The 12140-nt window shown below is 32.5% G+C and overlaps 1 protein-coding gene and 1 pseudogene across 1 annotated transcript; both read left to right on the top strand.

Annotated features, from left to right (window-relative positions):
• LOC112101063 overlaps positions 1-9334 on the top strand; it is a 10168-nt pseudogene extending 834 nt beyond the window's left edge.
• LOC18053325 (TIR domain-containing protein) lies at positions 1709-2691 on the top strand. Its single transcript, XM_006449225.1, has 2 exons — positions 1709-2202; positions 2577-2691. Exons 1-2 carry the CDS (start codon positions 1709-1711, stop codon positions 2689-2691), a joined length of 609 nt encoding a protein of 202 aa, XP_006449288.1.
• Positions 9335-12140: the final 2806 nt, after the last annotated feature.

Raw genomic sequence — 12140 nt, 5'->3', positions numbered from 1 at the left:
AAAAAAAAGAATATATAGTTATTAAAATACTCTTAGTTAGTTATTATCATTTGTTACTATTGTTATTTGTTATAATAATTGTGAATTATTATTATTCAAAAAAATTATTGTTAATAACAACAATGACAACAACAATAATTATAATAATAACAATAAAAATATTATTAATAATAATAACCATATAGGTGCTATGTGAGATCAATGGCTACTGGTGGTGGATTGATTTGCAAATTAGGGTTTCTGATTTTTAGTTTTTGCTATTTTAATTTTTTAATATTTAAATTAAGGATAAAATGGAAAATTTCATAACTGAATAAGGGTAAAATAGTCCATTTTAGGAATGAGAACTTGATTTTCACTCTCTTGGGAATCAAGTTCCTATTCTTTAATCGCAAAAATATATGGGCTCTATATCTTTCATTCTTGTTCACCCTCATATTTATACAAGTAAATACTATCAAACATTTGTTTTTGGATTCTCATTTCTCCATTCCATAAATAAACAAACCATAAGTAGTCTTTCATAATTTCATTTTTTTGTCTAAAATATGAACATATATGAATTTGGTTGAAATTTGAATAAGTTTGAATACATATATTTGAATAACATGTTTGTTTTTCTTCTTTCAATATCTGAATATAACTATTAAGTTGTTTATTTTTCAAAAGTAAAACATTTGAAATATAATATGTTGACATATACAGCCTAATAAATATTAACAATACTTATATTTTTTGGTTAAACAAATGATAAGTTATAAATAATTTATTTGATTAGTAAAAAAAATGATAATGCTTACCTTAATGAAGCATTAAAAGTAGAGAGAGAGAGTGTGTGTGTGTGTACACAGCACATGTATTTTTTACATTAATATATGATACTTATAATGTTATTTTAGTACACTGTATTTTTTGTTTGTTAATTACATAAGTCAATTAAAAATTGTTTAATCATTTGAATTAAAATCAATGTACTAAATAAAATTTAAAATCTATTATAAAAATAGTAGATATAAATACAAAGAGAGGGAAATATTGTACACACTTATCTTAAGTTCTTTTATGTTTAAAATTTTCATTCAAAAAAATAATTAATAGTTAAATACGTGCATATAACAAAAAAGAGGGATAAATAAAAATAATAATAAAAGAATAGTTTATATGATAGAATATAAATTTATTTAAAAAGGATATTAATGAGAGAATATTAAAATTTTATTAAGATGTTTTGCTATTTAAATAAAAGTTAAAATATTTATTTTTTTTCATTCAAACCTAAATATTTTATAATCAGATATAACTAACAGAAAACAAAAAATTAAAAACGATAAATATCTAAAACCAAATAAAATTTAGATTTCAGAAATATAATATATATATATATATATTCATTAAACGACCATGTCAGCCTATCCCTTCAAAATAAATAAATAAAGAATAAACGTGTTTGAAGGTTCGTATATTGGTATTGCAATTCCATGTAAGTAGTCAAAACATTCAAAAGCTCTCATCTTTAACGCCATATTTTCTCAAGAGTCGTCTCCTTGATTTTTTAACCTATAAATACACCCCACACCTTCCCTTCAAATCCAAAACCTACAACTCCATACAAACAAAATCAGATTGAGGGGGGAGAGAAAAAAAAGAAACTCATCAACAAATAAATAATAATTAATTTATAAAAACTCAGTAGCTTTTTGAAGGTGCCATGCAGCGTTATTCATCAGCCAAAAGCTTGTGCCGTAAAATCATTCATCATCGTCCTCACCACCAAACCCAATTGCCTATTACCCGTCGACCATGCGATGTGTTCATTAATCATCGGGGAACCGACACAAAGAGGACCATTGCAGGCTTGCTTCACGATCACCTCTCAAGGCTGAGGCTTAATCCTTTCTTGGATAGCAAAAATATGAAGCCTGGGGACAGGTTATTTGATAAAATTGATACCGCCATTAAGCACTGTAAGCTCGGCGTCGCCGTGTTTTCTCCTCGTTACTGCGAGTCCTATTTCTGTCTCCACGAGCTTGCTCTTATTATGGAGTCCAGGAAGAAAGTTATACCTATTTTTTATGATGTCAAGCCGTCGCAGCTTCAGGTTCCTGATAATGGAACTTGCTCTAGAAAGGAGTTGCAGAGATTTTCACGGGCTCTTGAGGAAGCAAAGTACACGGTGGGACTCACATTTGACTCAATTAATGGGTATGTATTATTTTAAAATTTTTTTTGAAGTTTGATTTTATAGGTATTCATTTTCTGGTGCAAGGGTCTCTATTTTTTAAAATGTCAATCAGAGATTTCAAAGTATTGATAAATCCTTTATAATGTTGTAAAATATTAAAAATCATTTTACAATGTTATGAAAACATTTGACAACTGTGTTAACATGTTTTTACATAATTATTAGACAGTTTATAATATTATAAAAATATTTTCACATCCTTGTCAGCTTGTCTTAAACTTTAATAAAATCTGTTATCTTAGATCATATATGTCACCTCTTTCTATATATATGTGTGTGTTTGCGCGCTAATTAATAAGAATCTGATCTTGAGATAATGTTTCATTTTATATAGGGATTGGTCAGAGTTCTTAACAACAGCAACCGATGCGGTGATCGATAACTTGATTGAAGTGGATGAAGAACGTACAGCAAATAGGGAACCTATGGGCTTTCTGCAGAATTATTAAAATTAATAATGAATATTCTTTCATTGATTGGTACATTGATTTGATTTTTTTAATTTTTCTTAACCAATTCATTATTTAATTGATTTATTTACTTTTCCTGTATAGAAAAGAAAACAAAAGTGTTTCTTTTTCATTGCACATTTGTTCTTTTGCAACGGTTCGTTATCAGGCCTATGATCAAGCAGGCTTCATATACTGTACAATTTTTTAAAATATTCATATTTTTCATCTTGCAACAACTTCCTGTTGCAGATGGTTCATCGAGATTTACAAATCTCACTTGTAAAATTGTATGCTCTGAACTTTTTGTAACACTTATTCAGCTTCAATTATTTATACTGTTTTTTCCATATTTATGTCTCCGTATATATTGTAATTTAGAATGATAAAAAACATGTTGTTGCTAATTAATTAATTAAACTGCTCTCTCTCTTTGATTCCATTTTATTTATATTTTTTATACGTGGTTCCTACGTATTACTATATTTTTTTAAATGTGACGGCAAAAGTGCCGGATAAAGAGAGAGATTAAAGTGCATTCGCAGGAAATGTGTGGATGCAATGCAGAAGTTTAATGGAACATATTTTCTGCAAATATTATTAACATTATTCACACAAAATGGCATTTATTCAATTAAAACAAAAAAAAAATGAGGTGGAATATTGACATTCTGAATTTTAATGCCTATACTTAAGTCGAATTCTTAATTACTGAGAATAGAATGTTTAAAAAAGAATAGAATAATTTGGAAATAAGGTAATCAATAATGCTACTTTGATTTTTAATATCTGAAATAACTTTTTCCCATTCATTATATACACTACATAATCTCAATTGATTAAGTGGATAACTCTCAATTCTTCAATTATTATTATTTTTTTTTAGCATGAATTAACTCCATAGCCCATAGGCTTCAATATGTTAAAATTGAATAGTTCCCCAATGGTGACCGTTGATGTTACAGTGAAGTTGGATTTCATGCTTGATCTAACTTCGAAGGGAACAAAATTAATTAAAACCGTTAAGCGTTTATTAGATTATCGATAATAAAAAATAATTGAATTTTAACCATTTTTTTTATGAGAAGGAATTTTAACCATATTGGGAAAGGTGAGAAGTTCAATTTCGGTGGGAGAACATGGTTACAATTACGGCGGAGCAAAATTAATATAAAAATGTTAGAGATTATTAGCCAATAATTATTTAAAAATAATAGATTTTTATCATATTCGGAAAAAAGGTGAGAAGTTCGATTTCGTTGGAAAACCATGCTCACAGTTCTATTAATTCTAATATCTTTCCGACAAATTAGTCTATATCTTTTATCTTAACTGTGGCCGAGATTTGCGTATATTATTCGAAAATAATCATAGAGGAACTTTTTTGAAAACAAATCATAATAGAACTCCTTTCGGAAAAAAAAATTGACAATTGAAAAATTGTTTTTCTATACGTAAGTGAGGACCTATCACCCATACTGGTTACTAGATTGCTTTATTATTAATTTTCTTCGGATAGTCAAAGAAGCTTCGCAATTTCCATGAATTAACTAATAACGGAATCAGAAGTTGGAAAATATAATTTGAGTTGGTATGCTCTTCTTTTTTTTTTTTTTTTTTTTAACTCTAAAGTGGTGGGATTCAGCTATGTCTTCGTGTCATTATTGATATTAATAGTTTGACTCAGCAATTAATTTGTAATATATTAATACCCTCCCCTGTTATATTTGTATATCTCCTAGAAATATTAGATTAAAAAAAATAACATACTTCCAAGATATAATTGGTTTTCAATTTAAACTTTTAAAGATTTGGTACATTGATATTCTGCACTTTTTAAAGATGCTGTATTGTCTGCGTATTATTTTCTATCCATTATACTGTCAAAAATTGATTTACTCTGATGAAATTTTGGGTTAAGAAAACGTAACGATATGCCGTGATACAGATGGACACGTTTTGGGTTTTTCTTTTTCCTTGGGGAATGAGACCGTATAAAGTTTCGGGGAAGTTGACGCTAGCAATGGAGAAACACCCTAGAAAACACCGAAATCGAAAGAAAATATAAGACCTTGCTACGTTACAGACTCTGTATGTAACGTAGCAAATGGGGAGCATCCGCGCGTTGCGGGAGAGAGGAAAGTTGTTGGAACTTAGCTGATACAAGGCCAGTTTGCACTGAGCTCTTTGTCCTATAAATTTACTTGCTTGCCTGATTGTGCCATGACCGTGACTGCCAATAAGACCGCCGATCCCTGTCCGCAAATCAGAAAATTTTGCGGTGCTAATTCAACTCAACAATATTAAATATATATTGTTATACATGCACAGATAGGAGAAAATAACGGAAGAGTTCAATGCAAGTTAACTCTGCACTGATAACCTTGAGAGTTGAGACATGCATCCTTCCAACGGTAGGTTTTATTAAATAACAAAATTCGCATATAAATAAAAAAAATATGGCGCAGACTCGCAGTTTCTGTAATAAGTCCATCGTGCATGTCCCACTCCATGTCGATAGAAGTGAAAGCAAAATGTTATCAGACAAATATGAAACAGAACAAAGGTTGTACATGTTTTCCCACCGACAGCTACCTACTCCAATTAATTTCTGTGTTGTTCATAATTTTCATGCCAGCACCGATATTTGGCCCGTCTATTAAAAAATTATCCAAATTTATATTTTTTTTGTTAAAATTAAATTAAAATTAAGAGGTAGTCTAATTATTTATGGGCGATGATTCACCCATAACTGATCAAAGTGGGAGATGGGCCACTGCCCAACTATAGTCTAAAGGAAAAAAAAAAAAGAAAAAGGAAAAATCATATATTTGGTTTAACGAAATTTTGAACCAACTATAATTTTTCTTTGGATAATTTTTAAAAACCTCCCCTGAGGTTTGGACTTGTTGCAAGTAGATGGCGAGAATCTGTTTATTTGTAAAAAATCCCCTACCATCAGTTAACTTTAACATTGACCGTTAGTTGACTGTGCAAAGATAATATTACCCTCAATAACAATTTGTAGACGGAAATAACTAAAAAAAAATTAAAATTGTTGGCGCGAAAAGCACAAACCCAATTTTTTGACAATTTTATCCTTGTCAATTCCAAAAATTTACAATATCATAGGTAAAGATTATAACTATTTTATTTTCAAGTTTTTAATTTTATCTTTTTTGTAGAAACTTTAAGAAAATATCAATAATTTAAAGAGAATTTTTTAAATTTTAAAATTTATCTTTCTTGTAGGAACTTTAAGAAAATATCAATAATTTAAAGAGGGTAAAATAACCAATAATTTTAATTTTTTTTTAGTTATTTTCGTCTACAAATTATTGTTAAGGGTAATATTGTCTTTGCACAGTCAACTAACGGTCAATGTTAAAATTAACTGACGGTAGGAGGTTTTTTACAAATAAATCAATTCTCGCCATCTACTTACAACAAACCCAAACCTCAGGGGAGGTTTTTAAAAATTACCCTCTTTTCTTTTCATGCTTGTGAAAAAAGTGCAGTGTTACGATTTTGCCCATCTTTCTTCCCGCTCTAGTCACCCGTCGCTGCCTTGTTTTATATAAACATATATTTATTATATGCATATAGATCCCAAAAGGCATTGTATACACTGAAGCATCGTTTAGAGAAATGAAAATGGGATTTGCTGTTGTTGGGTCCCTCTTCGTTGTTTTAGCTATTCTGCGAATCGTCAGTACTCTGACTAATGCTATCAACATCAGCAGCAACGCCGGCAACGCTTACACCCAATTTCTTCTAGCCAATGGCCTCGCTCGTACTCCTCCCAGGGGGCACGTACTTACTTTGTATACTAATTACTATTGATTTAATTTTTATATTGACCAAGCTCTCTTTCCATTTTCATTAGCTTTCAATGCTTTGGGAGAAATTGGAATATGGCATCCTCAATTCCTCACTTTACTAAAGTGAGAATGCACATTAAAATAAAAAAAATAAATAAATTTCAATACATTAAGGAATATTTTTTTTTTATCTGTTAGTAGTATCTTTATTTTATTAAAATAAAAATGTCTTCATTATATATATAGTTGAGCTTTTGAATGCTTAATTTGAAAGTACTTGCAAAGAGGTTTTTCGGACTAATTTCTAAAAGTTTAGTTATGACTTATGATTTAACCAGTAATGTGTATGGTGTGTTAAATATTTTCAAATGCATGTTTTGCATTAAAATTTCAAAATTTTGAATAAATTTTCATCTTTACTCAATCGAATAAGCACTTCGAGATTGGTGAACTGAAACCGTGCTTTACTCAACTAGAATTGGCCCCATGAGCTTTCTAATTGGGTTATATGTGTAGATATGAATTAGTCCAACTGTTTGATTGTTTCAAATTAGGACTACACCATTCTGATTAACACCCGCTAAAAGTTGAAAATGACAAAACTAAACTGTAGTACGCCAATTTGACTGAAAATCAAATTAAAAGAACACTACAAAATAAAATACAAATAATGAAAATGAAACCTGAAAGAGACTGTGGCATTAATTAAGAGTCTGTCAATATTTGAATTCATGGAGTTGAAATTAAGCAGTCCTTATCCCTGTCTTCTGATGAAGGTTCTCAATAATTTTTCATTAATGAAATTGACCTTTTCAAGTCATATTTGATTCCTACGAACAGCTGAGGCTCTTGTTTCAACTAGTCTGGATGCACTTGGGTACAAATATGTAAATATTGATAAGCCTTTTAAGCTGATCATGCACTCAGAGAAAGCATTTTCCTGCTATTCCCATTTGAATTTCGAACGTCCAAAACAGATGATTGCTGAGCAGAAAGTGAGCGAGACTGGAGGGTAATTTAAGGGCAAAAACATTTCCTTCTGGAATCAAGGCCCTCGCTGATTATGTTCACGCAAAGGGTTTAAGACTTGGGATATATTCTGATGCTGGGTAAATTAATTGTATACCATCGTATAAGCCAAGTTAAAAATCACAAACACTACCTAGGAAATTTGAAATTATTTTTTTGTGGTTTCAGTTTTAGAACATGTAGCAACACAATGCCAGGCTCTCTTGGACATGAAGTACAAGATGCAGGAACCTTTGCCCAATGGGTTAGCATCTTTTTGTACAAAACTTATAATAATGTTTAACTTCTAAAAGTACTTAATAAAAACTAATTAATCACAACTTAACAATATTAAGGCCATTTATATTGGTGCAGGGGATTGACTACTTGAAATATGATAACTGCTTCCATGATGGTTCAAAACCTCAAGAAAGGTAACAATACTTTGCGTGAAATCTTGGCCCAATGTTTATACTCAAATTTATCTCAATACCAATACAGATAAAGATTTTTCTTTGGTTACAGATATACTAAGATGAGTTATGCATTGCTCAAGGCTGGCCGTCCAATACTTTACTCGATATGTGAATAGTGAGTACTTGAAATTTATGAAATAAAATGATCGATATATTTAAATCAGGATTTGAAATATGGCTATATTTTCTCTCAGGGGAGAAGAAAATCCAGCGAAATGGGCTGGTACGTAATGCCTGGAGAACTACGGGGGACATTAGGGACAAATGGGATAGGTACAAATTTCCCAGCTGATTATAATTTCAAAGAAAATATGATGTTCATATAATTGATTTCACTGAATTTTATCTTTAATTCTCTCAGTATCACATCCATTGCGGATCAAAACAACGTTTGGGGAAGATTTGCAGGACCTGGCAGGTGGAATGGTAACCGATAACAATCAATTAGTCCTAGCATTTGATAAAACCATTATGCTATTGAATGAAACTGTGCATGTCTTTGATGCAAATCAAGGATTATATTTGTGTGATATATAATTTTTCTAACTTTTGGATTCTGACCGGAATAGATCCTGATATGTTAGAAGTTGGAAATGGTGGGATGAGCCTGGAAGAGTACCGGTCTCATTTTAGCATCTGGGCTCTCATGAAAGTGAGTAGCTTCTCTTGTATTTAATTGCTGCAACTAGTTAGTACTTTATAGAATCTAAACACCAAAGTTTGACAGGCCCTCTGCTCATTGGGTGCGATATTAGATCAGCAAGCGGAGAGACTCTCAAGATCCTCGGAAACAAAGAGGTGATAGTTGTCAATCAGGATCCTTTAGGAGTTCCAAGGAGGAAAATACGATCAAAAGGTGCCCTTGAGGTATTGTCTCGAACACTAAATTACTCAAATGAATAGTGCATTCTCTTGCATCTAGAAACATCTTCATGCAACATAAACAGTAATGCAGCAAATCTTTAAGGCTCAACCGATCATATTTTCACGACAATATGCAGATTTGGGCAGGGCCGCTATCAAAAGGAAGAATTGCGGTAGTTTCCTGTTACATGGAGAGAAATTGGAATTCCTTTACCAACTCCGGTTATTGTCAGAGACTTGTGGCGGTATGAAGTACTTTCCAGAACTACAGAGTAGCCCTGTTTCCATACAATAAAATTTCATTAGCAAATTAGATTAGAAAAATGCACGTTTTTTTTGCCCTTTTGAGCAGAGTTATTACCCTAATTATCATTTTGATTGCAGCATTCATTTGTTTCGATGAATAAACGCTATGGATTAACTGCATATGTTGATCCTCATGCCTGCAAGATGTATATTCTTACTCCAATCTAGCCAGAAACTGAAGAAGGCTTTTTGTTCCTTCAATTGAAAATGTCATCCCATCAATCAAGCAAGTTTTGAGACGAGGTGAATTTTCTTTTTTAAAGGATTTTGTTTACAATTATTTCTCCAGGAATGAATACTATTTATACCAAGTTTATAGTACTGAAATTGCTTGATCAATTATTTAAAATGGTTTTGTTTTGATGGTGATATTAAGCTGTTATAAATCCAATTAAAACATGTAATTTGTATTTCTTAATTTGCACCGATGTGGTGGAAATCATGGTTAATGATCATGTAGTGCAAGAGTGACTCATGGTCATGGCATGATTTGGATTTTAGGACAAAGAAGTTGGGCTCATGGGCTTTCTCTAGAACTTGATACGTTAGCCTTTTTTTTAAAATTTTTTTTAATGGATATTGAATATCAGGTGATTAGATTCCCACCGCTAAATTAACTTCATAAAATTTGAGGTCAAGTGCAGCCAAAGAGGAGAGGTGTGAAAATCAGACATGTTAAATGATCTTAAAATCAGCAGAATTAGAACCCATAGCAATAGCGTTCCCGCAACAAAAACATATAACAGCATGAGAAAATTAACGCTCAGACGGCCTCACACATCTCTTGAGTGTAGTAGTTTTTCTCTCTGCTTCGTCATGATCTTATAATCATATGCTTTACCGTATTCAAAGCAAAACAAAAGTTGGTCATTCTTTTGCATAGAACATAAAGTACCAAACGAAGTTAAAAAGGAAATATGGATGCGAAGATTGAGAGTTTAGAAGCCCAACGCAGACATCAAGTTGTTGAAGACATTTTTAAGAAACCAAATTTACTGATCACAATGAAGGGTTCGCCTTTTTTTTTTTTTTTTTTGAAATTAATTTTCTTCTTCATCCATCCTAGGCTTTTCCCAATATGTATAAGCTCCTTCTATCAATTACACGTCCATGAATGATTTGGTTTTGCTACAAAAATGTGATTGAATGTTTCAGTTTGTTAGAAAAAAATTGAACAACAAAGGCCTCATTTTGATTATTCAAATTAAGTAGAGCTTGTTAAACGTACATTGCAAGCTTGCAGCTTCTAAAATTCTAATGCACTTATCATAAATCTACAGTTTGAAGATGAGGTGAACAGAATCAAAACTAAGACTCGAGAACGTGGTTTTTTTTTTTTTTTTTCTATTTTAAACATAGAAAAAAATGCGAGAAAATGATATTGAAAGGGATCAGGGGTGTATCGTCACTTGGTGAATTGCTTGCCATACTAGGCCCATCAGGCAGAGGCAAAACAACTCTGCGGACAACTTTGGGAGGCCGGCTTGGTACTGGAGAAACCAGAGGAAACATAGATTACAATAATAACCCCTTCTCCAGAACAGTGAAGCGCAAAACTGGATTTGTAGCTCCGTCCAATGTGTTCTATCTTCACCTCACAGTCACAGAAACACTAGTGTTCATTGCCCTTTTTCGCTTGCCCAATTGTTTCACCAACCAGGGGAAAATGTTACAGGCTGAGGCAGTGACAAATCAACTTGGCATGACTCGATGTAGAGGCACCATTGTGAGGGAAGGATTTAGGAAAGGAATCTCCGGAGGCGAACAGAGAGAGCTAGTATAGCACAAGAGCTGTTGATTAATCCTAGTCTCTTGTTTCTGGATGAACCCGCTCCAGGTCTTGACTCCACCATTGCTAAGCAAATTTTGTTGGTACCGTGGAGTTTGGCTAAAAGTGGACGCGCAATTTTGATGACTATTCATTAGCCTGCCAGTAGCCTATTTTACATATTTAACGAAAGTTCTGTTGTTATCAGAACTCAGAAGGTAATAGTCTACACGTTGGGAAGGGAGGTGGAGGGATGAGTTACTTTGCCAGCATTGGATTCGAACCATCAGCAGCCATGATCCTTCAGATTTTCTATCAGATCTCGCAAATAGTTTGCATTTTGTTGCACATATGAGAAAGATTTGACATTAGCTTATTTGGAAATCAAGTTATTAGCCTCGAATTTAATGCGTAGGTGTTGTTTCTGGAGATCCAAAAGATGACCAGAAAGCTTTAAAAGAAACTCTAGTATCAGCGTATAAGAGTAATCTTTCTGAAAAATTGAAGGCAAGTTTTCAAGAAGTGGGTGATCATAGGCTAATTGGTCCAGGAAACAAGAAGAACAGCAATTGGAGCACAACTTGGTGGCAGCAATCTTTTGAATTGCTTAAAAGGGACTTCAGACAAATCAGTTCTTTTTGCGGCTCAAAATTGGTCAACTTTTGAGTCTTTCTATCATTCCAGATCTTATATGTTGGCAATCAAGAACTACCAACATACAAGGCCAGGTGAACTCAGTTCAAATACCTTATGTGCGACCCAAAAGTTTTTAGCAGTTGAGCCAATTGACATCCCACAGGATTCATATAATTAATTCAAATATTTGTTACTGTTTTAACTTCAGGTTGGACTCCTTTTCTTCTACAGCAGATTTGCAGGATATTGGCTTTATTTCAAGCTATTCTTACAAATCCTCTGGAGCGAATGATGCTTGGAATAGGTTATCATCTTACTTCGTGGCTAAAACCATTGGTGACCTCCCAATGGAGCTTACTCTTCCAACAGTTTTCGTCGTCGTGACATATTGGATGGCACGTATCAAATCCACTACTGTGAACTTTCTCTGCACTCTATCTATTACTCTCTGCACAGCCTTGGTTGATCAAGCCTCAAAGTATAAGACTTGCAATTGGTGCCGTGTTGATGAAACAGAAGGTGGCTAGCACAATTACAGCAACTATAGTTCTCCAATATCTCCTTCAACGT

The sequence above is a fragment of the Citrus clementina genome, unplaced genomic scaffold (assembly GCF_000493195.1).
Source record: "Citrus clementina cultivar Clemenules unplaced genomic scaffold, Citrus_clementina_v1.0 scaffold_2, whole genome shotgun sequence".
NCBI lineage: Eukaryota > Viridiplantae > Streptophyta > Magnoliopsida > Sapindales > Rutaceae > Citrus > Citrus x clementina.
Note: the sequence above shows the minus strand (reverse complement) of the source record. Positions and strands in the feature narration are given on the sequence as shown.

Bases quoted from the DNA above. Each gene is read 5' to 3' on its own strand.
- LOC18053325 (XM_006449225.1), top strand. From the start codon at position 1,709: ATGCAGCGTTATTCATCAGCCAAAAGCTTGTGCCGTAAAATCATTCAT. The intron at 2,203-2,576 runs GTATGTATTATT...CATTTTATATAG, and splicing joins ACATTTGACTCAATTAATGG to GGATTGGTCAGAGTTCTTAA.